General features: G+C 38.8%; 1 protein-coding gene across 1 annotated transcript; it reads right to left on the bottom strand.

The window, feature by feature from the left end:
- Nucleotides 1–445: 445 nt before the first annotated feature.
- On the bottom strand, nucleotides 446–25,825 carry LOC124803314 (skin secretory protein xP2-like). Its single transcript, XM_047264498.1, has 2 exons — nucleotides 25,400–25,825; nucleotides 446–616 (listed from the first exon to the last, which is right to left on the bottom strand). Exons 1-2 carry the CDS (start codon nucleotides 25,823–25,825, stop codon nucleotides 446–448), a joined length of 597 nt encoding a protein of 198 aa, XP_047120454.1.
- Nucleotides 25,826–26,439: the final 614 nt, after the last annotated feature.

Genomic DNA, 26,439 nt, shown 5'->3' on the forward strand with positions numbered 1-26,439 from the left:
AGACAGCTAGCAGTTTTGATGCTAATTTATCTACCGACATACTGCGAAAGAGCGGAACAGTTTACTTTAATATTTCAAAAAGTGGCAAATAAGTTGAAAAATATTCAAACATGTCACGCATTTTTGTTGATTTTTATCAGTAGGATCAACAAATAAAATGTAAATACTGCGTTTATTTTACAGTCCAATTATGTTTTCTTTATTTTGTGTAAGTTTCTGAGTGGGGACTGTAACTATTTTCTGTGAAGTGAACCGAGTATTGTTGCAGTAGCATAAATTAATAATTCTGCTCAAAATTATCAGCATGCTGAGTCAGAACATTTGAGCTACACCATGTTTCATTATTTCTACGCCACCCTAATATTCACGCAAAGCATTTGCGCCTGAGTTGAAAAGAAATAAGAAAAGTTGCCTTTTGTGAATCTTTCGTAACTAGCAAGCTGCACTACCCGTTACCCTGATACCAGAAGATGGTAGCAATAGTGCCTGCTTTCACCCTCACCGGTCTCTGGCCAGCTAGTACTGAAATGCGGGAGCCCGCCGTCACGGACATCTTGCTGCGAGATTTCCGCTGCGGCTCCTTTTCCGTTGTTGGTGTCTCTCCCTCTCCGGCTTCCTGAAAAGGGAATTGATGCACCGTTCAAAAACGAGGGTGCCACAGCCACTGTCCATAACTTAAGACGATCGTACACATATATACCGGTTAAAAAGTTTGTAGTATTCTTAACGTACTGAACACCACAATACAAAAGTTAAGGACGACGAAGTAACATAGAACGATGGAACTTGGACCATACTTACAAGGAAACCTCCCCATCGCACCCCCTTCAGATTTAGTTATAAGTTGGCACAGTGGATAGGCCTTGAAAAACTGAACACAGATCAATCGAGAAAACAGGAAGAAGTTGTAAAAAAAAAAAAAAAAAAGCAAAATACACAAACTGAGTAGTCTATGCGCAAGACAGGCAACATCAAGGATAATGTGAGTTCAGGAGCGCCCTGGTTCCGTGGTTAGCGTGAGCAGCTGCGGAACGAGAGGTCCTTGATTCAAGTCTTCCCTCGAGTGAAAAGTTAACTTCCTTTATTTTCGCAAAGTTATGATCTGTCCGTTCGTTCATTGGCGTCTCTGTTCATGTCTGTGTTTTGCGACCGCACCGCAAAACCGTGCGATTAAGAGACGAAAGGACGTGCCTCTCCAATGGGAACCGAAAACATTTGATCGCAAGGTCATAGGTCAACCGATTCCTCCACAGGAAACCACGTCTGATATATTCTATACGACACTGGTGACGGCATGCGCGTCACATGACAGGAATATGTTGTCGACCCACCTAACTTGTACACTTGGCGAATGGGTAAAATATTCTTCTACCTTGCCCGATTTTGGTTTTCTTGTGGATGTGATAATAACTTCCAAGAAAGTGATGAAAATATAAGAGTTTGTCACATAAACTGCAACAAATGAATGCAACAGTTTTCACAGTCGCACAGTTTTCCCTGTGCTCTGTCAAAACATATGTTTTTAACGTTTTCAAAAAAATGATTCAAATGGCTCTGAGCACTATGGGACTTAACTTCTTAGGTCATCAGTTCCCTAGAACTTAGAACACTTAAACCTAACTAACCTAAGGACTTCACACACATCCATGCCCGAGGCAGGATTCGAACCTGCGACCGTAGCGGCCACGCGGTTCCAGACTGAAGCGCCTAGAACCGCACGGCCACACAGGCCGGCTTTAACGTTTTCAAATTTTTCCGTGTGTAGACCGTCAAATCCTGCATATGTCCAAGCAAATCTGAACATGTCCTGGAATTTTGGAGAGCGAAGTTGATTATGTGTGAATGCCTGAACTTTGACAATTGACACACGATCACGTAAACAAGACTGCTCTGTATACGTGTGCAGCTTCGCATAATAACTGTCTGAAAATAAAAAATTAAACTTTTCAGTCGAGGGAAGACCTGAATCAAGAACCTCTCGTTCCGTAGCTGCTCACGCTAACCACGGAGCCACGGCGCTCCTGAGCTCAGATCGTACTTGATGTTGCTTGTCTTTCGCATGGACTACTCAGTTTGTATATTTTGCTTATTTTGCAGGAAGAAGTTGTGTGGACAACTTCTTCCTGTTTTCTCGAATAACCTGTGTTCAGTTTTTCAAGGCCTATCCACTGTGCCAACATATAACTAAATCTGAGTGGGGTGCGATGGGGAGGTTCCCTTGTTAGACAGAACTCCTACAGTATAGGATCGAAGGTAACTGAAACAAATACGCAACGAGACGAACAGAAATTACTGTTTTATTCAGAGACAATTATTCCACTGAAGTGACTGCAACTTATGATGATGCCCTGGACACTACAGAAGGCGGGGAATGTTTAGAATAGCGTTTGTTGTCACCACGGACAATGACGCGCTCTGCAACGTGCTCCCACGCTATGATTGGTACAGAGTCCTTGTGATCGGGAATTCCAGTCCTCCACTAGCGATTAAAAACCCACTGGATGGTCGTTGGCGCGTGTGACCATGTGCAATAATACGTCTCCAGAGGTCACTCACACGTGGTCTGTGAAATGAAAGTCACGGGGATGGTGGAGCAGGGGGGGAGGGAGTGGGGGGGGGGGGGGGGGGAGTCGGCAGCAAACCAGTCCATTCGCCGAATATTTTGTCGTCCAACACCTCCTCCACCTGCACTGTTCGATGTGATTCTATGCACACTGTCATCCAGAAGAAAGATCTCAGGAGTGAATACAGTCCTGAAAAGAAGCACATGGGGATGAAATACAATGACGAAATAACGTTGACCAGTAAGTATAGTAGATTTGGAGATTAATACAGCCATGGAACACTATTTGTCTCCTCACAGCATAGCACCTGGACCACCAAAACGATCATATTCGACAATGCTAGATTTATCCTCATATCGCGAGGGGTGCGAACATGTAATGCTCCCAGGGACACTGTTGAACATGATCGTTGAGGTTCCCCAGGTGTTATGGTGTCTCCTGACCTTCATTGCTTACATATTCCGCCCTCACAATCATATTCCGCACATCAAGACGCTTCATTCGAACCCAAACTAGATAAGATAAAGTCAACGTTGTATGAATTCATGTAAACGATATGCAAATAACAAGTAAGCGCACCGTGGTTGAAATACTCGAGACTGGCGTACACACATACATTCCTGATACGACGGTCACAGGAGCTTTTAGTACGAGAGAGGCAACCGCACGCCAGGAGGCCAGTGCCAACCCATCTACGTCGGCCGGTGACCGCCCGTAGAGCAGACAGGGTTTGCCCGAGTGAAAGGACGACCCCGAGTTCGTCTTAAAAGCAAATTCCGCTACATTGTGTGGGAGCGGCCCGCCTACGCATTCTTTACACATAGCACGCAGTTTCAGAGATTTTCACAGGAAGACAGCAAAACGCCAAACGCCAATGTTACAGGTTTCCGGGTTGGTCGCCTTAAACGAAACGTCATTCTCCCGTTTTAGAAGAGCAATGCTGATTGGCAGACGATATTTCTGACGCCTTTAGCTGAAGGAGTAATGGAAGAGACCGAAAGATATACTCCTTCACGTCTGGCGTGGAGAGGCGCCGTTCCGTTGTCGCTCTTGGAGCGAGGAACAAGTCTCTCCTCAGTACTTCACTGGGAGAGCACCTCTGTCGAGAGCGAATCGAAGTGCGACTCTATATTGAGTCCTTGCGATTAAGCGTTGTTCACTGTGTTGGCCGACACACTTATTGTGCGGTGTGAATGGACAGAGTTATAGTTAAACGCCTGCGAGCGAATTTTAAGTGGCATCGCAGTGGACTGGTTATCCGACCAGCGTACCAGGCCAGTAGTTAGACTAGGGGCGAATAGGAGTCCTTGACTTCATCAAGGCGTAGGAAGAGTTTGATTGGCGAAGGTCAATCTAGATAGAACAAGAGTTATCTTATTTGTCAGCAACGAGCGGCGCAGACAGCAGTCATCGCAACGTACGGTATTGTGTGCTACAGCTATTGCGAGCCCCATATTTCCTCCACAACAGTATACTTCACTGCATTTCACACGTGACAGCCTCGACCATACCTAGCAACATTCTAACGGATAATTATTCGAGTTGAGTAGGCGCAGCTCTCAGACATTCTGCCAAGTCAATAACAATCTTAAACTTTGTATAGAAATTGCATTAGCGAATCCTATCCTTAAGAGATAGCTACACATTCCGAAAAGAACCCGGAAATAACGTGTTCGGTTCATAACTAAAACTGACATTGTGATTTTCTCTGAATTTTTGCAAAATAAATTATTTTCGTTAGTTTCATGTTTTTCTTACACTAACTAGCACTACTCCAGTACCCAAGTCTCCCAATAATTACATAAGAAATTTTGTGAATTTTTGTGTCATTTCCTTACAGCAGACGACTCCGGAAGATATTTATTGCTGAAAGTTTTTCAGGCATTTCTCTTTAGAACGTTAGGAGCGTCTGCCTGACATCTGTAGTAGTGTGGGGGTGGAAATTGCATCTTGCAGGAGCCACAGGTTAAAGGGTACATCTCAGATTAATCCGTTGCGCAGAATGACAGATTAGCAACCCCACATGCTCACATTGGTACGGCGAGGCATGAGTTGTAAGTGTTTACTAACATAATCTTACAATACGATACACTCACCGGCCACCGTTATTGTGATACTTTACTCCTTCCCCATGTACGTCTTTTAAGGGGTGCATTCGGCCGTCACTTTACTTTAAGGATGACAACGAGCGACCGCATCGAACAGCACAGGTGGAGCAGCTCATGGAATGAATGGATATCCCTCGAATGGACTGGCCAGCTCGTTCCACCGACACAAATCCCATCGAGCGCGTCTGGGATGCGTCGGTGAGAAGTATTCTGGCATGTTCACATGCACCAGAACCATCCAGCAGTTGTCAAACGCTCTGGTGGAGTACTGGAAAGCCCTGTCACAAGAACCTCGTGTCAACCATGTGGCCAGCAAAGATGCGCGCTGCAGAACGTGCAACGCCGTCCGTGATGATCATACACGGTGTAATGTCCAGGACGCCGTCATAAATCGTGGTAAGTGTAATTATTGTCTTTGAATGAAAGTGTCGTTTCTGTTCATCTAATATGTACTATACTGTAGGAGTTGTTTCTATCTATAGTCCACGTTTCATTAAGCTAATGTTATTTGGGTGTAACACGTCATGTGAAAGCTACTTTCGTCCTTCAGTTTTATCCATTACTGAGTAACAGAACGAGCTTATGCATTATTGAAGTTATAGAATCTGTAACTCTGTACTGAATACGAACAAAGAAAGCTGTAACAATTCACTTTGCGAAATATTTAATCCCTTTTACCATATTTCCATCCTTTTCAGATTCATCTTTATTTCCATGTACTGTTGCTCGGTAGTGACTGTATGCCAAGAAGATAAATATAAAGTTTTAACGTACCGCCGTGAATGATAGTTATATACCAAGTTGTGCCAAAAAGGACTATTTTACTTACTCGGCCGTGTGGTTCTAGGCGCTACAGTCTCGAAACCGAGCGACCACTACGGTCGCAGGTTCGAATCCTGCCTCGGGCATAGATGTGTGTGATGTCCTTAGGTTAGTTAGGTTTAATTAGTTCTACGTTCTAGGCGACTGATGACCTCAGAAGTTAAGTCGCATAGTGCTCAGAGCCATTTGAACCATTTTTTACTTACTCTAGTAGTATGGGTGGCACTGTAGTTAGGATGCACAAAGCAGTTTCCCTTTTAATAATAATAATAAAAAAATGCGTCAAATAGCTCTGAGCACTATGGGGCTTAACATCTGAGGTCATCAGTCCCCTAGAACTTAGAACTACTAAAACCTAACTAACCTAAGGACATCACACACATCCATGCCCGAGGCGGGATTCGAACCTGCGATTCTGGCGATTGCGCGGTTCCAGACTGAAGCGCTAGAACCACTCGGCCACACTGGCCGGCTCCTTTTTAATATCTATTGGCCACAAATTAAACACTTTTCGCCATAAATGTGAACACTGATTGTCACTATAGATATGGCAGCATCCAGTATGGGCCACACAACTAATATTTATGAGAAAGATCTTCACTCAAAGATATAACATACTTTGCTCAGAAATAATTCTTTGAATGTTGTGCACATAACACAATAAATGTGTGGGTACAGAATGAGATTTTCACTCTGCAGCGGAGTGTGCGCTGATATGAAACTTCCTGGCAGATAAAAAGTGTATGGCGGACCGAGACTCGAACTTGGGACCTTTGCCTTTCGCGGGCAAGTGCTCTACCAACTGAGCTACCCAAGCACGACTCACGGCCTGTCATCAAAGTTTCATATCAGGCCACACTCCGCTGCAGAGTGAAAATCTCATTCTGGTAACATTCACCAGGTTGTGACTAAGCCATGTCTCCACAATATCCTTTCTTTCAGGAGTGCTAGTTTTGCAAGGTTCGCAGGAGAGCTTCTGTAAAGTTTAGCAGGTAGGGCACGAGGTACTGGCAGAAGTAAAGCTGCGAGGAGGGGGCGTGAGTCGTGCTTGGGTAGCTCAGATGGTAGAGCACTTGCCCACCAAAGGCAAAGGTCCCGAATTCGAGTCTCGGTCTGGCACACAGTTTTAACCTGCCAGGGAGTTTCAATTTGTGGGTAAATTCACCGATCTAAGTTGGTTTTAACATGAGGTATGAAAACTAATGTCACAGTAATCACATGTTCAGAAAAATTGCATATATACACTGATGAGTCAAAACTTTATGACCACCTGCTTAATAGCTTGTTTGTCCCTCTCTGGAATGAAATATATCGCTGATTCTGCGTGTCAGGAATCCATCAGTTTGTTGCTGGGCTTATGGAGGTATGTGGTATTACATGTCTACAAACAGGTCATGTAATTCACGTAAGTACACGGTGCCGGCGCTCCATAGCGACCCAGACAGGTTCCATAGGATTTACATCAGGCAAATTTGATCGCCGAGACATGAACTTGAGTTCACTATAACGTTCCTCAAATCACTGTAGCAAGTTTCTGGCTCATAGATACGGCCACCACATTACAGTCGGAGGAAGGTAATGGCAAACCACCTCCACTAGGATCTTGTCTAGTACGTTGGTGCGGGTCTCCTGCATTGTTCCCCTACACGCTGTCACGGATTATAGGACTTCATCATCGTCACATATATATATATATATATATATACACATGCTGACGGCTGCGAGCTACTTGCTTCCCTTCATGCTTATTGTCTTCCCCAATGGCGATATCATATATATATATATATCCCTGTGTGTGTGTATCGGGAAATGTGCTGGCGTTTTTTTTCTTGAGAGTCACTGGATTATGATAAACACAGATTCGGGTTATTTCAGCTACCATGATAGTATGTATGAGAGCATTAAATTTAATGCTCGACTTTTATGTAATTATTTTAGCATAACTGTGATGCCATCGGCTTTGTTTTTAAATTAACACTAGAGTAATTAGTTATTTGGCTACATAGCACAAGAATTATTCTCTGATAGGTCACTGAATGGCGTTACAAATGTAAGTCAATAAATCTTGTAGTTCACTAGCGAAAATTTGTTTCCCATTTCACTCTGGTCTCTGAGAGAAGGTAGCCTGGTGTTATATATGTGTTGTTAAGATTTCAATTTGTTCAACAAGGTCAGTTCTGACGCTTTTGGTAGCAAAACGAAGTACCTGAAGGTTCTCTTCTATGCAATTTACAGAATGTCTGTGTTATGCAAGACATGTGGCAAAGTTGGGTTTGTTCAGGTTGTGTGGCTGAAGTGGATCCATGTGCTCTTTGAATCTTGTCATGGAGCTTCTACGACTTTGTTCACTATAGAAGCTTGCATACGAGTTATAACTGATTTGCTACACATCGTCTTCTTATATCACTGTCCATCCCCATAAATGAGTGGTCAGTGTGGCAGAACGCCTTGCAAGGGGCCCTCATTCGATTCTAGAACGGATTGGAGATTTTTTCCGTTTGCGGACTTGGTGTTGTGTTCCCTTCATCATTATTTCATCCTCACCGGCGCGTCAGTCTTTGAAATAGTGTCACTAAAAAGATTTGCGTCAGACAGTGGGGCTCCCGGCAAATGAAGCTCCCGGCTCAGACGCACCTATTATCGTTGTCCCATATTATTGCGTTGTAATTTGGGTGCTTTCGATGATCATTCATGTACTTTTGGAATCTTTTTATCAAGTTTCTACCAGTTTGTCAAACGCTGAAACTTGGACATGAGTTACCAGTGGGCTGGTTACACTTGAGTTTTCAAATTGTTGCACAATAATTTGTGTATTGTGATTGATTGTATTCTGTATGTTATTGCTGGTCCAAATGCTTATTCTTATAATCTTAAAGCGATTGACTGCTTAGTAAGAGACCTTCCATAGGAAAGGCAGGGTTACAAATGAGGTTTCCTACTTCCTGGGTACCCAATTGTTCACCAATCGTTTGGTTACATTTTGTTGTACGAATTAGTTTATTAGTTATCAAATGGTTGTATCCATTATTGGGCGCAGTAGATTCATTGGGATGCTAAGTTCACTATTAATCATAGCTCTGAAGAATACCTTCTGATGCTGCCTAGGTGACGTAAAGAATTATGGTTGGGAATGTAGGTAGTTGTTGACTTCTTGAAAATTTGAATATTATGCTTTTAAGCTTTCCATTTGAGGATTTTAAGCAATGATAGTTAATTCCATCTGATGTTTAATTTTACACAGTGAATTCACTATGTAAGATCTTTTGTACAGCCGATGCTTGATGCAGACGGATTAATAGCGAAACTCTGTATAGTGAAGGGTGATGAAACTGTGGCCAATATTTTCTTAAAACGGAAGCTGCGATGTGGATACTAAATGAAATGCCTCCCATCATGTTTCACTAAATAAAAGAATACCGTTTTAGAAACAGTTCGCCATGTAATATCACTCATGGAGGTATTTTAGTTTTTTTATCGATCTCTTTCTTATCACACTACAGAATAAAGATGTAACCTCCACGTTCTCCATCTGAAGATGAGCCTTACAAGGATCGAAAAGCAGGTCATGGGAATCAACAAGTATTTCAAAACGGATTCTAGAATGATTCTGCTGCCTCAATCACGTATGTCGCGGAAAAAATAAAGAAATGTTATCGAGTCAACATACTGACTTTTTATTCCACACGCCACTCGTGGGATCAAAATGGCCCCCCTGAACGAAAAAATTAATAGCCTCTGGTAGCTGTCGTATACGTAGTTTTACTTTGTTTAGTGGGGACCAATTACAAAAGACGATGCGTGAAAGAGAAATGGATGAGATCTAATGAAAATATGATTCTATCTGTCACAGTTTCAAAACATCATGGCAGTTTTCGTAAATATCAGCGAACAAAAACTACAAGGAGTCACACTTTTTGAAACAATGTTTCAGATCGTCCTAATTAGTTTTGGGCCTACGCCTACAGTCAGACGGTAGTATGTATTTCTCGCACAAATTTCACGGGTTTTATCTTATAACATAACAAGATTTTTACAATGTGCAGTCTCCATACATATTACTTACTTAAGGAATGGTCTTACTTTACGTTATTATACTACATAAGCCTGTTTCATTGATATATGAAACGCTGAACCATACGCTGGGCTAGATGGCAGACACACTTGTTTACATCTTTTATACAGGATGTCCCAAAATAATGTACACACTCTTTGAAACAATATCTCTTTAAGTAAAGGAGACAGAAATACAATTCTTATGGGTAATAATATAGAAGGCGTTGAAAAACATATCAATGCTTTATTTGTTTCAGGATTGTCAACAAACATGGCGTTATCGTATGAACAACGGAAATGGGTGGTAAAGTGTTACTGGAAAACATGTAAGCGCTGTACGCCGACATTGGAGAGTTGAAATTGTAACACCACCACCGACAAGAGTAACAATTACAAGAATCAGAGATAAGTTTCAAGACGAAGGAACGGTGAACGATATGAAGAAGGGACATAGCGGATGAAAGAGAAGTTCAACAGACAATGAGAGTGTTGATGCACTAATCCAGGCATACACACGATCCCCGAAGAAATCTGTGAGCCAATGCTCTCGACAGACTGCGATTTGCAGAAGCAGTGTTCATAGAATTTTGCGGTCTCAGAACTTTAAGCCTTACATTCCAAGACTTCCCCATGCTCTTCACGAGGATGATCCTGATAGGTGAAGCGAATTTTGTGAGTGGTTCGTTAACAGATGTGAAGAAGAGTAACGTTTTCAAGATGGAATTGTTTGGTCAGATGAAGTTACGTTTAAACTTGATGGAACAATTAATTGCCATAATTGCGTGTAATGGGCCAGGGAGAATCCATACGTAACTGAGCAAAGGCATGTTGCCCTACCAGGAGTAACAATCTGGTGTGGTCTGTCTTCTAGAGTGTTAATCTGGTCGTACGTCTTTGACGACACTGTCACGGGCGACTCGTACTTGGAAATGTTGGATATGATAACACCTGGTCTTAGCGTTGTGTTTGGAAATGAAGATAATTGCTTTCAACAGGATGGGGCGCCACCTTATTTTCTCCTGGATGTGAGGGCATTTCTTAATCGTACACTCGCTGCCAGATGGGTAGGACGACGAGAGAGTGGAGTATTCCGCTCGATCTCCAGATTTAACTCCTCTAGACTTCTTTATGTGGGGTACTCTCAAGAACACAGTTTACGCTGCGAGACCACACAGACTGAATGATCTTAGAGAGCAAATTGAGAAAGCCTGTGATGCTATTCCTTTGGAAGCAATAAAGTTGGCATATCGCTCAGTCGTGCGTCATTGTCGACGGTGTATTGTGATGGACAGATACTAGTTTGAATATTTACCACCTTAAGTCAGACCATGAAGCACCTAACGTCACTAAAATTGTATTTATAACTACTTTCATTCAAGATATGTTCAGTTTCAAAGAGTGTATACATTGTTTTGGGACACCATGTAATTAATCGAATGTCATGTTAACCTGCGATTTGGTTGGCTGTACCAAAGGACAAGTAAGGGAAAACCTGTGATGTCTGTTGTTGAGAAGATTCTTATTCCTGGCCTAAATCCTGATGAACCTTTAGTTTTAAATTTTTAAAAAGTTTAAATTAAGTTTACACTGAACATTATTAATGAAGTGTCAGAACATACTGTAACACACAACTGATTATTACTAAAGTGACAACAAAAGATTGTAATAAGTAAACAAATAAGTAGCAACAGCAACAACGAGCTTTCATGGAAGTCAGGACTTGAAAACATAATTTTATGATACCTGTATAGCTGGAATAGTCCTATAGTTCATATAAAACAAAGTAGTAACTCATAGCAGCATAACTGGTTATACAAAAATTATCATGTCCTTGAAAGAGCAATTTTTTTGGATCTACTATCAGTTTAAGTATTTGTCTAGAATGCAGCCTTGTGAGGTAGTGAATCTTGAATAGTACACAGTTTAGACAAAAAGGGAATACAAGCTTTTGCAATGTGGTGCTACAGAGGAATGCTGAAAATTAGACAGGTGGATATAATAGAAATATGAAGGAACGGAAGTGGTCTGGGGTGAAAAGAAATTTATATCACAACTTGATTAAAAGATGGAACAGTTGATAGAACACACCTTGAAGTGTCAAGGAATTGTCAATTTGGTAATGGAAGGAAATGCAGGGGGATAAACACTGTAGAGAGAGACCAAGGCTTGATTACAATAATCAGATACAAATGCATGTGTAGTGCAGTGGTTATGCAGTGGCGCACATGCTTGCACAGGATAGACTAGCATGGAGAGTTTCAGCAAACCAGTTTTCAAATAGAAAACCTCAACAACAGGCAGACTACGTGAGTAGATCTGTACGTGCTTTGAAGGTATACAGGATGTGAAGTTGAATGCACAGTCCTGCTACCTCTGGCAGCTGTAATGGCTCTAATGAGGCTGTTCATAAAGTCGAACTGAGTTTGGCTGACATTTAGAGTTACATCATTCCATGCTGCTACCTCTACGTTGGAGTTTATCAGTCATAGTGGCTGGCAACTGGCTGTTTTCAGTGAGGGAGAAATCTGGAGAACGTTGTGACAAAGCAACAACTGGACACACTGTCTATCAGTGTAGATGAAGAAAGGATGGGTGGCACTGCGTTATCTTGGTGAATGATAGGGTAACAGAAACATCGAGGATAGTCCTTAACACATCAGAAATGTCCAAGTTACCAAGTATGTGAACCAGAGGTGATTGCATTGTTTACCATCAGGTCAATTGCTGGGTCCACTTGACAGTGATGTATGAAATCTGGAAAAGTTCAGACTCACTGTAGCTTCCATTGTGATGCCACGTGCGGAACTGGGTCTTAGAACTGACAGCCTGTGATGCTCCTGATGTCGTTGCACTGTCTGTGTAGATACTTGTCTGACTTAGTATATGTGTCATGAATGTACGACTCAGTGCAGTTGAGTGAATAACATGTCTGTCTCCGAAGCGTGACTTGAATGGGGCTGGTGATATGCTATAAGGTGCTGAGTATGCCCTTGCTGAATCCATCGATTCCATTTCTGCATGACAGTCATAGGATCCCGACCACTGTGAGGAGAAATATTGTGGAATGATAAAACACAACCTTAAGAAGGCACAATCCTCCTACTATCTAACTGTGACATGCGCTGGTAGGCGTTTCTCCTTCAACAGTTGTCGCCATGCTCACTGTTGGTAGTGCCACAGAGTTTGTTGCACTGTCTGAGTGGATATTTCATTAAGTAACTACAAGCCCATGTCCTTAACCATACTAATTATCGTATAAATTCTACTACCTCCTTGCATTTTCTAAAATCGGAAGAGTGATACTAGTATCAGAACTGCAGATTTGACATTTGATGCCCAGCATCTGGTGAGGCCATAGCAAGTAAGACATAGAATCCTCTGATTATGGTTGGATTAACAAAAGTAATAATAGCAATAATAAACCTTTTTGTTACTGTAATCTCATATCTATTTTAAACTTAGCAATTTTTGATTATAATATGGGTAATGGAGGGAAATCTTCAGACTTAAATGTTACTTCAGATGTACCAAGAAAAACTGTTGTATATTACATTACCTTACATTACATACACAGGGTGAGTCACTAACTATTGCCACCTAGAAGAACTCTGAAAGTATGACAGTAGCTGAAGAATTTGTGGGACAAATATTGCAGGGAACAACGGGGGCCATAATATGATGTTGGTTTTTTGTTGTTAGGTGGGGTCGTGTCAGAGATATGAAGGACAACTTTTTTTTTAAGTGGTGTGCAATAGTTTGGTACTTATTTTCTGATAGCGGCTATCGAGACGAATCCATTGCTGTATAACAGTAAGGTCTTTGATGGTTAACGAAGATCAAAAAGGTGGCATGAACATCCATTTACAGAAGGTCTTATCATAGATTGAGTGGTATTCCTTATCACTTCAGCACTTATCAAAGCACATGCTCTGACAATTCTTTCTCGTATATCGCGCAAGCAGTAAAGATTCGCCAAATACAGTGTATCCATCTAACGTGCCATTGACATGTAAACATCATTCGACGGTTTCGCAATAAAACACTAGTAGGAACGGTAAGACTAGTATCATCGAATCGAGCGAATGTGAATGTATTCCTTCGATGAACAAGTTGATATGCTTCTCATTTATGGAGAATGCCAACGAAATTCAGTGAGAGCTAGAGATTTATACGCTCAAATATATCCTTAATGTACTCACCCTTCACGTCGTACATTTAAATATGTATATGATAAACTGAGATCTTTAAGGCATTGGAAACATATCTGGCAAAGGAAAGTTACTAACGAGGAAACAGAAATTGGTACTCTTGCCACTGTAATTTGAGATCCTTGTGTTAGTTCGTGTCATACTGCAATGGAATCTGGCATGAGCCAGAGTAGTGTTGTTCGTGTTCTGCATCGCCATAAATATCATCCTTACCACATAAGTCTCCACCAAGAATTGACTGGTACGGATTGAATTCAGCCGATGGGCTCAACTTCAGTTTCAGTGAGATGACACATTTATTAATTTGATTTTATTTACTGAAGAGGCTACATTCACAAACCACGGAAATGTTAATTTGCATACCACCCATTATATGTTGGCTGTGGCAAGTTGCACACCAGAACCATGGTCGGTGAACGTATGGTGTGGGATTCTGAAGGACAGAATTATAGGTCCCTATTTCATTGAAGGAAACCTTAATGGTAGGAAGTACACTACATTCCTGCAAGAAACATTAAGTCTGTTATTGGAAGAAATACCTTTAGGAGTAAGGAACAGAATGTGGTATCAAGACAATGGGTGTCCGGCATATTTTTCGCTGATGCCTAGAAATGAGTTGCAGAGACAACTCCCAAATAGTTGGATTGGACACGGAGGAGATGTGTCGTGGCCTGCTCGTTCGCCAGACTTGACACCTCTGGATTTTTTTCTTGTGGGAATTCGTTAAAAACATTGTTTATAAAGATGTTCCAACTACACTTGAATATATGGGAGAGAGAACTGTCAGAGCAATTGTTTTGATAAGTGCAAATGTAATAAGGAATACCACTTTGTCCATGATAAGAAGATTGCAGCACTGCATTGATACCAGTGGTCATCACAACGAACACCTTCCATAAATGGTTGACCTTCAAAGACCTTACTGTTATACATCATTGGATTCGTCCCCAATTTAAAAAAAAGTTGACCTTCATATCGCTGACATGACCCCACCTAACAACAAAAAACCGACGTCATATTATGGCCCCCAATGTCCCATGCAAGTTTTGTCCCAGAAACGTTTCAGCTCCTATCATACTGTCAGAGTTATTCTAGTTGGCAATAGTTAGTGGCTCACCCCGTATAAATCTCGTAGTGGATAACGTTAGAAGCTCCATGATGTTCGTGGATGACTCTGTTGTGTACACAGAAGTTCCAACGACAGAACATTGTAGTAAAATGCAGGAATATCCGTAGAGGATTGGCACCTGATGCAGGGATTGGCTGTTGATCCCCAACAATAACAAAGCTAACATATTGTTCATGAACAGACAGAAAGAACCATTATTGTGTAATTACACAATATTACAGAACAGTCACTGGGAGCAGTTGTACCCATTATAGATCTTAGGATATGCATATGGAGGGAATAGAGAAGATCCAAAGAAGAGCAGAATGTTTTGTCAAAAGTTCATTTAGTAGCCAAGAAAGATCATGATGATGCTCACGCAACTCAAGTCACAGACCTTACAACAGAGGCTTTGTGCATCATTGTGTGGTTTGCTGTTAAAATACGCAGAGGTTACATTCTCAGGAGAGTCACCCATTGTACTGCTTGTTCCCACTTATATCTTGTGGGAAGTTTAGATAATTCATAGATACTGGAGTTCATGCAGAGACGGTCCAACAACTGTTCTTACCAGAGACCACCCACAACTGATGCTGGAAAAGGGGTAGGGAAGTGGTGCTCAGAGAACCCCCTGTCAAACACTTTAAGATTACTTGTGGAATATACATCTAGATGCAGATGTAAAATGATAATTTTCTTATAATTTACTGAGCTGTTCTATTAATTTGTTATAATACAAAATAATTGTGATATATAGAGAATAAAATTTTTCCCTTTTCCTTCGCATAATTATAAATAAAAGTCTTTTTCCTTCTGTCCTTCATAATGCAGGTAACAGCTGGTCATTAATCATTCAGATTTTTTAAATGCTACCAAATTAAAAACTTTAACAATGTCAGCTGCTACTGTGAACATACCTCCTGGATTACTTGTAAGAGCAAGATGAATGAAACTAAATGTCAAAGGATAAATGATTTAATATATACAAAATACTGTCATACATAAGTAGAAATATGCAAAATAATTATCCAATTAATAAATTTTTTTTTGGATAAACTGATTTTAACCAATGTTTAAAATCAATTTCAACATAGCATGTGCTAAAATATATTTGAATGAAGATGTTGACTCAGTATTCTGATGAATATATACAGTGTTTTAGGAGGAACAGTAAGTAGTTTAAGCACAGAAATGAAGTCCTAAGTAAAAAAATTATTTCTGAAGATCAAATTTTTAGTCAAAACAGCAGTCATATGCGTCTGAATATTTTTAATGAAATCTCAATATCCTACACTTCCTATAAAAAGTAATGTAACCACTTTGTTTAATATTAACTAATATTTAAGATTATACTTATTATTAAATTTTATTCAGAAAATTTCTGTATACAGGCTGGTGACAATAGTGTCTTGTCACTTGTTAAGCTTGTAATTAATGTAAAACGAGAGTCACAACATAAAAAGAGGTATTAAAATTACCACATACACGATATGACCTATTTCAGCACTTCATGGCTCTCGCTACTATGATTTTCATTAAGCACATCTGTGGAGCTCAGGTTCATATAAAACTATTTCAGCACTTCATGGTACTCACTATTATGATTTTCATCTAGCACATCTGTGGAGTTCAGGTTCATATAAAAGTACATATACATCTCCAGTTACAAAGTATTACTACTACATACATAATGTAGATACTAAATTATGTTGTTAACTATAGATAACAATTAAGCAGCACTGAGTAACAAAATTATGCTTTGGGGACTCTTGGAAATGAATATCTGAGAAATTAGTGAACCAATTTTTTCTGTAGGTTCTTATGTTCAGTGCAATGCTACAGGTACAAATAAGTCCAGTTCATCATAAGATCAACAGATGTCAGGAGCATGCATACATAATTCAGTCTCAAAATGGATGATGGTCTGCATTAGGCCTCAGCATGTGGATTCAAATAAAACACTCAGTATAGCAATTTTCCAATTTTTATTCGTTACAGAGATACAGCTATTGGAATGTAACCCAGACTGATACTCTCCGAAGGTGCTAAGCAAAGACAAATGGTTAAATTCAAAGCCAATTTTCACAAATTCCATCTCTGAATTCTATGCACTTTTTAAATATCTCGAGAACACCATGTGTAGCTCTTATAAGGTCGTCTTAGTGATCATAACCAAACTATCAGTTTGTCATTTTCATCTACTTTTTCTTCATAGATTTCACCTTTCAGCCACCCTCAAAAGGCAAAAATCTAAATGTATAATGTCCACAGACCATGGTGGCCAAGAAAAGTGACTATTTCTGCTGATTTGTCTTCCAGTAAATATGTCACCTGACACCTAGAAGATACAAGGGTCCCATCATGCTGGAAGAATACACAGGGGCTTGAAGTTAAAGTAAGTTTGACGAACTGATGGAATGTAGTTTTCAAAAAGGTTAGACAATGATGCCCTTTGAAACAATGTGGTAACACAACAGATCTGATGAACGTATTGCATATCAAACTAAGTCACATATTTACAGAGAATCGTTCTTAAAAATGTGTCTCCACAGAAGCATATGGGATTTAATCAGACCACTGATGTCACTTATGGTTGTTATTGATACTGTCACAAGTGAAGTGAATCTTAAGTAAACAGTATTAACAGAATCAGTCAGCTATTTGCAACAAGCCATCTAGCTTCACCTTCTTCTCAAAGGTGTTGAATCAGCTGCATACAGTAAGAATAGTGACTGTGTGAATGTAACATCCCTCATATTCTTGTAAATGAAACACTAACACATATAGAAATCCTTCATGTACTTAGAGGAGGACTATGTTCTACCTATTGAATAATGTCTTCTATTTGATCCACATTGCTCATTGGCATTTTAACATGAGATATGATTGTTGGGCATTACACCAATCTCACACAGTTTAGCGAGAACATGAGAAAAACTCTTCAGTTGGCTACCCTGCAGTTGTGAAATCATCTACCAAGTTCTCTACAAGTAGCAGCAACAGCCTTTTCATTACAGAACATGAACACAATTACAGATGGATTGGTGAGGATTTCAGAGTCACAGCTGAAACATTCAGTTACCTATACTCAGTCATGGATGGCTTCACATACAGAAATACAAAACAAAAAAATGTAGTTGGCAACCACCTCCATAGCAACTGGAATACCCACATGCAATTTGAAAACTTATATGTATAAGTGGCTGAATCTCTATAACCAATAAAAACAGATTAAATGTTGTCTGGAAAGTTTTCCTCAACTATCACCTTCTAAAGCATTTACTGTTTTTGCTGAAACATGCTGTACACATGAATGCTGCAGATTACAATAGAATAAATATAAAACAGGGCTAAAAGTTTACTTTACACATTCTTGCATCCTAACATAACACTAAGTAATGAGTACTTTATGAAAAATTAAATAATATTCATAATAAAAATTTCAAAAACCTGAACGAAAAATTCATTAAAAACAAAAACATCAAAACACATATAAAAATTAATAAAGTTACTTATTTTCAAAAATGTTCAAAACATCTAGTTGAGGGCAATTTCATTTCAAATCATACACCACATGTCGACTTATAATTATGAATTCCTCTGGAAAAATATATGTTAGATGTTTAGATCATATGAGTCAAGAAAGAAGGTATTTTCATTTTATCTTGGTTTTTGTAAATGGTGTAGTCCTTTGAAAAATGTATATTTTGTAAATAACTCTTAAAATAGTAGAGAAGTAAAAACATGTAACTAACAAACTAAAAGTGCTGGAAACCCATCAGATGTTTAGCTTTAAAGTTCCCTCTTTAAATGTTCAAATACATACACTGATGCACTTTCTTTTAACTTACAAATTTAAGACAAGACTACAAAAATTTTATTTTACTGTTTAAGTTTTTTTAAATTTGGAATGTCACAAAATAATAACTTACTTGTTATATTACCAGATCAACTAATACAATTATAAATAATATCTTCTACTCTCCAGCTAACTGTATTCTGTTAATACTTATTACTAAAAACTTAAAAAATCGCATTTTATAATTTTTTATGAAGTATTTGCTCGAAACCACTCACCACAAAATTTATGAAAATTTCACAATATGCTGTTTGGTTAATGTGTTAGTAGTTGCTGCAATCAAAGTGGGCAGTATTTTTCTGTGTAAAGTATTAGAAATTTTTCTACACCCTGTATATTTTGCATCATTGAATTTCTAATGTAAAATGTCCATGTAGCTTATAGCGAAAATGGTGAAAAAGTAAAAAAGGCTAAAAGATGTGTGACAAAGATCAATAAGAGAAGCATATCACCTAATGAAGAAGGAGAGACCAGATTTAAAAACTAGTCTCATAAAATTCTACACCTTATAACCAAAATGAGAAAATGCCATGTATATGCATTTACTGCACTAATTTGTAACTTATTTGTTTCACCACCAGTAGTGTTACAGGAAAAAAGTACACAGAGATCAGCCTAATTCTTTTGTGTACATCAAGAGCCACAAGATAAATGCTGTTTGGAGGAGTTTGCATTGTGCCCTGGTGCTGAAGAGATGACCTCTACACCTTCAGGATACTGACAGTGATGTAACCTATGCATTGTGGGATAGAGGAGAGTTAGTGAAGAAAACAGTGGAGCTAGGGAAGTTTGTTACAGAGTTTAGGCTTTGGATTATGAAAGGAGTAGCTCATCACTGTATCAGCAGGATTAAGAGATAGGCTTTATCAAAAGTAAAATCAGCCACATTCCAGAATACTGACACATTAGTTCTTCATTTCGTCTTTGCTCAGATCTGATCCGTTGCTTTGCAGAACTAAGTTAAAATTTACCACTGGCACACATTGCAAGTGTCAATGTTCACATGTGTTGCTCACTCCTTTGTAACATCACATTGTTTTGCTATTGTTAGTGATGATCTTATCCACAACAGTGCACATGCATGGTATGATGTCATCACAATAGCTGATGTCATAGTACCTAGAGCCCTTACAGTTCTCAAATATGTATGTGGCTGATGGTGGTGGACCTCATTTTAAAAATCGCTTTCAGCTTTATGAGGTTGGGAAACACTGTGACGGATTAAGACAAAATTGATATTTTCAGCAACAGGTCATGGATAAACTGCATGTGGTAGGGTATGAGATCTCTGTAAACATCTTGCAAGAAGATTTAATCTCCAGCATGAAGCCATTGACACTATAAGAGATGCTACTGGATTTGTACAGACCATAACAAAATTACTACAAAACATGAAAATCTTACTTTTGAACGAAAGTACATTAGGTGAATTCCGCTTAAAAAAGGGACAAGAGTGGTCTGTTATGAAGCCAGTGGAAGGAATTCAGTAAAGTCACTACTGGCTTGCATCCCAGAGTGGCATATACATTGTAAGAACAGTTCATCATGAAATGCAGGCTAATACTGTGTGTGAAACACAGAGAGCTCAGTATACTTTAGAAGACTCTGTTCTCAGCAGCTTCATTTATTATGTGTATGACGATCAGCAGCTGGTGGGACAAATAATTAGCATCTCTCATGAGCTGCAAGATTAGCTGTTTCCTTTATGACACCACATGATCTGTTAAATTCTTTCAAATGGCCATCATTAACAGATCAATGTGCAGTTCCCATTTTCCAAGTACTACTACTGTTGGATCATCCTTGTCCATCTGCAAATTCAGCTTGGTTATCCATTTTCAATTAGAAGCAGATGAAAAAAAAGACAGATGATCTTTTCTCAGCAGTGCAGTGTTGACTGTTACAGTGTAGGCAATTTTAATTCATGGAATGTTATAAAGAACGTAAAATCATGATAAAATACAATAAAACTTTGTGATTAATATCAGAAACAGGAAAAGGTATAGACGAAGCTATTTTCTGTACCTAATTTTTTAATAAAATGTTTGAACAAAACTAAGACTTACCATGCTATGAAATAATGGTTCTGACTAAGACATACCAGTTTTGCATTACATTTACTCAACATCAGCAATTAATTTAAATTTTAAAGTGTTCAGGAAATTTTGACCTTGAAAGTAGCTAGGTCTAACATACGAATTTCCGAAATTTTGCTCTGCACGATACTGCCCACTCTGATTGCACTTTCCACAACTTCAATGACCAACAAATATACCATGCAAATTTGAGAATATTCAGAATGATGATTATAGAGAAAATAATTTATACAGAATTAAAAATTTTCAGATTCACTCATTTTTATGTAGAAATATTTTGATAGTTTAAGAATTTCAGGCATTTTGCCACAGCTGACCGTTATCAGTCTTTCTTCTTTATCATTTCTCAAGACATTTAACATCCTGTGACAATTCATAATTTCAAAATCTAATTTTGAATTTCGCTAAAAGTTACAAATTTTCATAGTTTATTATTCTAAATTAAAGATGAATAAAAACTCAGAAGTGCGTAAACCATGTGTGATAATATTGTAAATGAGGTTCTTAGTAAAAATAATTCCAGATTTCTGCCAATAGTAGTTTTTTATTACAATTTCTTTGATGTTCCCATTTGTTAGGACATTTACATAAATTCCCTCATGTAGAGAGGTCTATGATGTTTCAACAAATCATCAGAAAGTCAAAATATTTTAGGTTTTGGAAGGTGTCTTGTGGTAATTCAACATTTATTTGCATTAGAAAAACTTTGAAATAATGATGTGAGATATTCACCCTTGACGTGTGTTAACTGAGATGAAATTGCCCTGCATGAAAGCATAAAAGAAGAATTAGAAACTACAAATGTGTGAATATTTCACATATTGTTTTCAAAGAATAGTAGAAAAGAGCTAAAAAATTTTAAAAAATGTGATATAGTACCTATTTAATAATTAGAAATGTGTGATGAATCTTAAAACTCTAAAATATAAAATCCTGAATAACCCTGAACAAATATTCAGGATATATATATATATATATATATATATATATATATATATATATATATGTGTGTGTGTGTTTGTGTGTGTGTGTGTGTGTGTGTGTGTGTGTGTACTAATGGCATCCTAATTCCTTAGATTGATTTCAACCAGACTTATGTATAATAACACTGTCTCATCTGAAGTACTGTGGGGATAAGCATCACCTAGCTCTCATTGCAATGGGGATTTATGAAAGGAGATGAACAGAGATGAGGAGATGAACAAAGAGAGGGGGAAGCATGAGATGGGAAGTGACATGGGGAAAAGGAGGTGGACAGAGAGATAGGGAGGAGGAGATAGAAAGAGGGGGGGAGGAGGAGATAGGAAGAGAGAAGGGAAGAAGAAATGGACAGAGAGAAAGATAGAGGAAATGGACAGAAAGATGGAAGAGGAAAACGGATAGAGTGATGGGAAGAGGATATGGGGAGAAAGAGGGGGGAGGAGATGGACCTACAGCAATGGAGGAGGAGAAAGACACATTGAGTGGGGAAGAGGAGACTGTGCAAACAAAATATGTGGCACACATGTGCATGGTCGAATCCATAGGTAAGAAGCTTGTAGAAATAAAATAATGAAACAAAAATTACTTATTATTCTGTGGCAATTTAGTTTCAGACATAGACATCCTGTTCCTATTATCCTTCAGTCCCTTACATCTATGTAGACAGATTTATTATTTAACATCTGTAACACATACTTATTCACATTTTTAACTTACCTATTGGCTACATTAATTTTGCATCTGTACTGTAAATTTCATGTAAACTTTTTCCATAAGTTGTTTCAGCTATTTCCAAATCGGTAGCCCTATGCTTGCCATTTATCTCAAACTAAGGCAATTTAGAGAACCTTAGTTAGTTATCTAACTTTGTGAGAAACTGATCAATTTATACAGAAGAAAGTAATAGAGCAGAAGGATTTGTCAATAAGTAATGATGCACTGAATTTCTTGTGTAATATTTCAGATGCTAAAGATGTAGTGCGCAGAAAAATATCAAAACTAATCAAAACTACGTTAAATTTCCTAAAAGTAATACTGTACCTTTTATTGAAGTAAAACGTGATAAATCTTTGACTTAGCATCTACAGTTTTCAAAAATGTTGAAGTGAAAGACTGTAAAGCGTTATAATCTCTAAGAGATGCAACTTCACCTCAATACAAAGGATGAAACACGATTTTTGAAGTGCAATATGTGAATACAATGCTGTATCTGTCCACAACATCAGATTATAAATGCATGATGTAACACATTGACTACACAATATTTTTGTTTCATAGATGTTGTGGGTGTTTGGAAAGTAAAATACCTGAATGAAACAGCTCTTCAGTGAATCCTTGTGCAATACAGGATGGGACATACTACGTATCCCATTACAGTATGCGTATTATATATATTTTCTGGAGGTGTCCTCTGGTACACTTTAACTTTAGTGGTCAGAAACGTCAGTGGTGGATTATAATGAGAGATACCAAACACTTGTGGCATTTAGCGATGCTGATTTGCAATTCCAGTGTGGATCGTAAGTATTAGAGATCTTGATCGTGTATTTTGTTCGTTTTGGGCAAAAAATATGTATTTGCTACTGTTTGAGTTTGTAGAACTTACAACTTCTCAATTACCCATATAATAGATAGTTGTAGTATAGGTCATGCAGAATGCAGTGACTTCTTGTCGTTTCTGTAACTTTACATCTGGTTTTTGCACTATTGACTCCTCGTGATCTACTGATGACTACTTTATCGCCTTCTTCCTCCATGCCCTAAAAGATTTGCTTTATTTGCCAACAGAAGATTCTACAACTCTGAGGATAAAGTTTGTAGTACTCTGCCAAAACGAGTTACAAGCCTGAATGCACTTTGAAGTGTTTTTAAAGCCCAACGTTCATAAAAAAGACATCACATCACAGGATAGCATTTTCTTTCATTCCAGTGTACTAGAGTGACCAAGCTCAACTAAGTGTACTCACTACGTGTTACAAAAATCTGTGTTTCCAGCGCTTCTGCCAAAATCATTGAAAAGCATTTATAGTGTTGATATTGGTTACATACAAAACAAAATAAGTAAAGTAAAGTGGGGACAGTTGTGATGATGATGCTGTTGGGGACTACTGTGATGATTAAGTTGGATTTAGTGTGTCAAATAGACCAAACTACAATGCCCTTTCTGGATATCAACAAAAACATCTAGTTGTGTCATGGGTTTGCTGTCACATGTGAAATTGTTGGGACGATTTTTCAGGAACACATACTAGTTGTGAGAACAAATGGTTTCAGATTGATGTGCCCTCTGGGGAAAAGAGGGACTGCAGTGTTGGACAATGAGGTGGATCACGGTCGTATGCTATGGACGATGACTTTCGTGGCAAAAACATGAAGACCAGTATCAGAATGAAAGAGGCCATGTTTTCTGAGTTTGATAGTGAGTGCCTAGGGTGCTGCAGTGCGATAGATGTGGTGTTGTGGATGAAAATTGGTGGATTGCCTTTATTATATGCAGTTAAAACAAAAACAAAATCATGAAGAATCACTACCTACTCCTTGCAGTGCCTCACTAATTTCCTTTGCTTTGTTTGCCATTACCTCTACCAATTACTCTTAACATTTGTTTGTACGTAGTCAATACCTTGATTTTCTCAATTAACACTCTTCTTCTCATCTTCCTTCCTCCTCTAGATCAGTTTATTTTCATTGATTCTTTTTTCTTATTTTTAAATAGTGAAGTAGTGAAATACAGTTTTGGATTAGCTACTTATAAAAGGAGTAATTTTTTTAATGTGCTGTGAATTGTAGCAATAATAATAATAACTATGTAACACGTGCTGTCCTTATTTTTAGGGAGCAGTGCATGTGTAAAAACACAATCTAATAAAAATAAATAAATTCAAACTAATATTATAAATGTGATGGTAACTCTGTTTCTTACGTTTTCAAGACTAACATGCTGAACTGATATCGATGGAGATAGCTTGAACTATAAAGAACGACATAGGCTACTTGAGAAAGCTACTGTACAAGACAATTACTGATTTGAACAATTTTACATGAATTAGGGGAAAATATTTACTCTTTGATGAAGCTCTTGGCTCATTAACTTTCGATCTTTTTCATTTGTGAAAATGATTTCACTGGTTGATGCATGTTATGTGATACCATTCAAAATAATGAATACAAAGCTTTTACTATCTTCATTGTGTTTAATCCATACTTGGACACTATGTGTTGTATAATGTACACACTGTATAATGCATAGCTACTCCAATAGCAGAATGCATACATGCACACCCCTACCAATACCCCTCTGCTGCACCACTCGGCAGTGGTGCTGTACATACCGACACATCATGCACTGGGACAGCTTGGGAGGGGGGAGATTATGGCTCCTATCATGAGCTGTGCTTACCTGAACAGGCAGACATGTGAGGACAGCTGATGTTATTACACATACTGTAACTTACTTAGCATCACATATCCTAGCAAAACTATTTATATGCAAGTACAGCTATGGGTAACAGCTGCTAAACATAAACTAGTAGTTTTCTTCAGAATGCCTGGATATGATGGTGGCAGGTGGCAGTGCTGGTAGGTATAGAAGTAACTCACCACTTTGCTGGGTTTAACAGCTGCCTCTGCTTTGCTGGGAGTCGGTGCAGCCTCTACTTTGCTGGGAGTCGGCGCAGCTTCTACTTTGCTGGGAGTCGGCGCAGCTTCTACTTTGCTGGGAGTCGGTGCAGCTTCTGCTTTGCTAGGTGTTGGTGCAGCCTCTACTCTACTAGGTTTCGGTCCTGTTTCTGCTTCCGCTTTGCTTGGAGATGGTGCTACTGCCTGACTAGCAGATGGTTGTACCACAGCTTTACTAGCAGATGGTGGTACTGCCGCTTGGCTAGCAGAGGGTGGCACAGCTGCTTTGCTAGCAGATGGCGGTACCGCAGCCTGGCTAGCAGATGGTGGTGGTGCCATTTTGCTGGGAGATGGTGCAGCTTCACCCTGTGGGGGCGCTTCTGGTGCTGCTCCTTCCTCGTCTGCCATAGTTCTGTTCAAACAAGAATAACACTCATCCTAGTTGATCTCAGTTATTAATTGAATTCCCGGCTTTGCCCATTTACAACTTAATCTTAGTATTATGTTAGATGAAACGAGAGACGAATATTAGTTAAGAAAAACAAAAAAAAATATGTATAATGTAAATGCAAACTCAGTTCATTTACATGTTTCACATGTATCAATACATGCCAATGAGTTTTAAATGAAATCACCAAAATTTAATTGTAATAGTGTACTGCTGTTGTAATCCAAAGATTGATAGCAAATAACAAAACTTTACTTGTTATGAGTGTAGAGTGTAGCAGGGCTAACATGTGATTAAATTTGTAGATGATTTAGGAATTCACAGACTGCTTAACTAAAGAGTGTTTGGATGACAAGTATGCATGTTCCCAATTGTCACAATATGAGGGTACTTAACGCACACAGAAATGCTGTCCAACATGATCGTTTTGGAGATTCAGGTTTTATGACGTGGGGAAACATGATGCTGCATGGGTGTTCTGACCTACAAATCTTTGAACATGGCACACTCACCGGTCAATGTTATTGTGTTTCTCTACTCTTTCCTCATATGCATCTTTTCAGTGGTGGATTTG

The sequence above is a fragment of the Schistocerca piceifrons genome, chromosome 6 (assembly GCF_021461385.2).
Source record: "Schistocerca piceifrons isolate TAMUIC-IGC-003096 chromosome 6, iqSchPice1.1, whole genome shotgun sequence".
In the NCBI taxonomy this organism is placed as follows: domain Eukaryota; kingdom Metazoa; phylum Arthropoda; class Insecta; order Orthoptera; family Acrididae; genus Schistocerca; species Schistocerca piceifrons.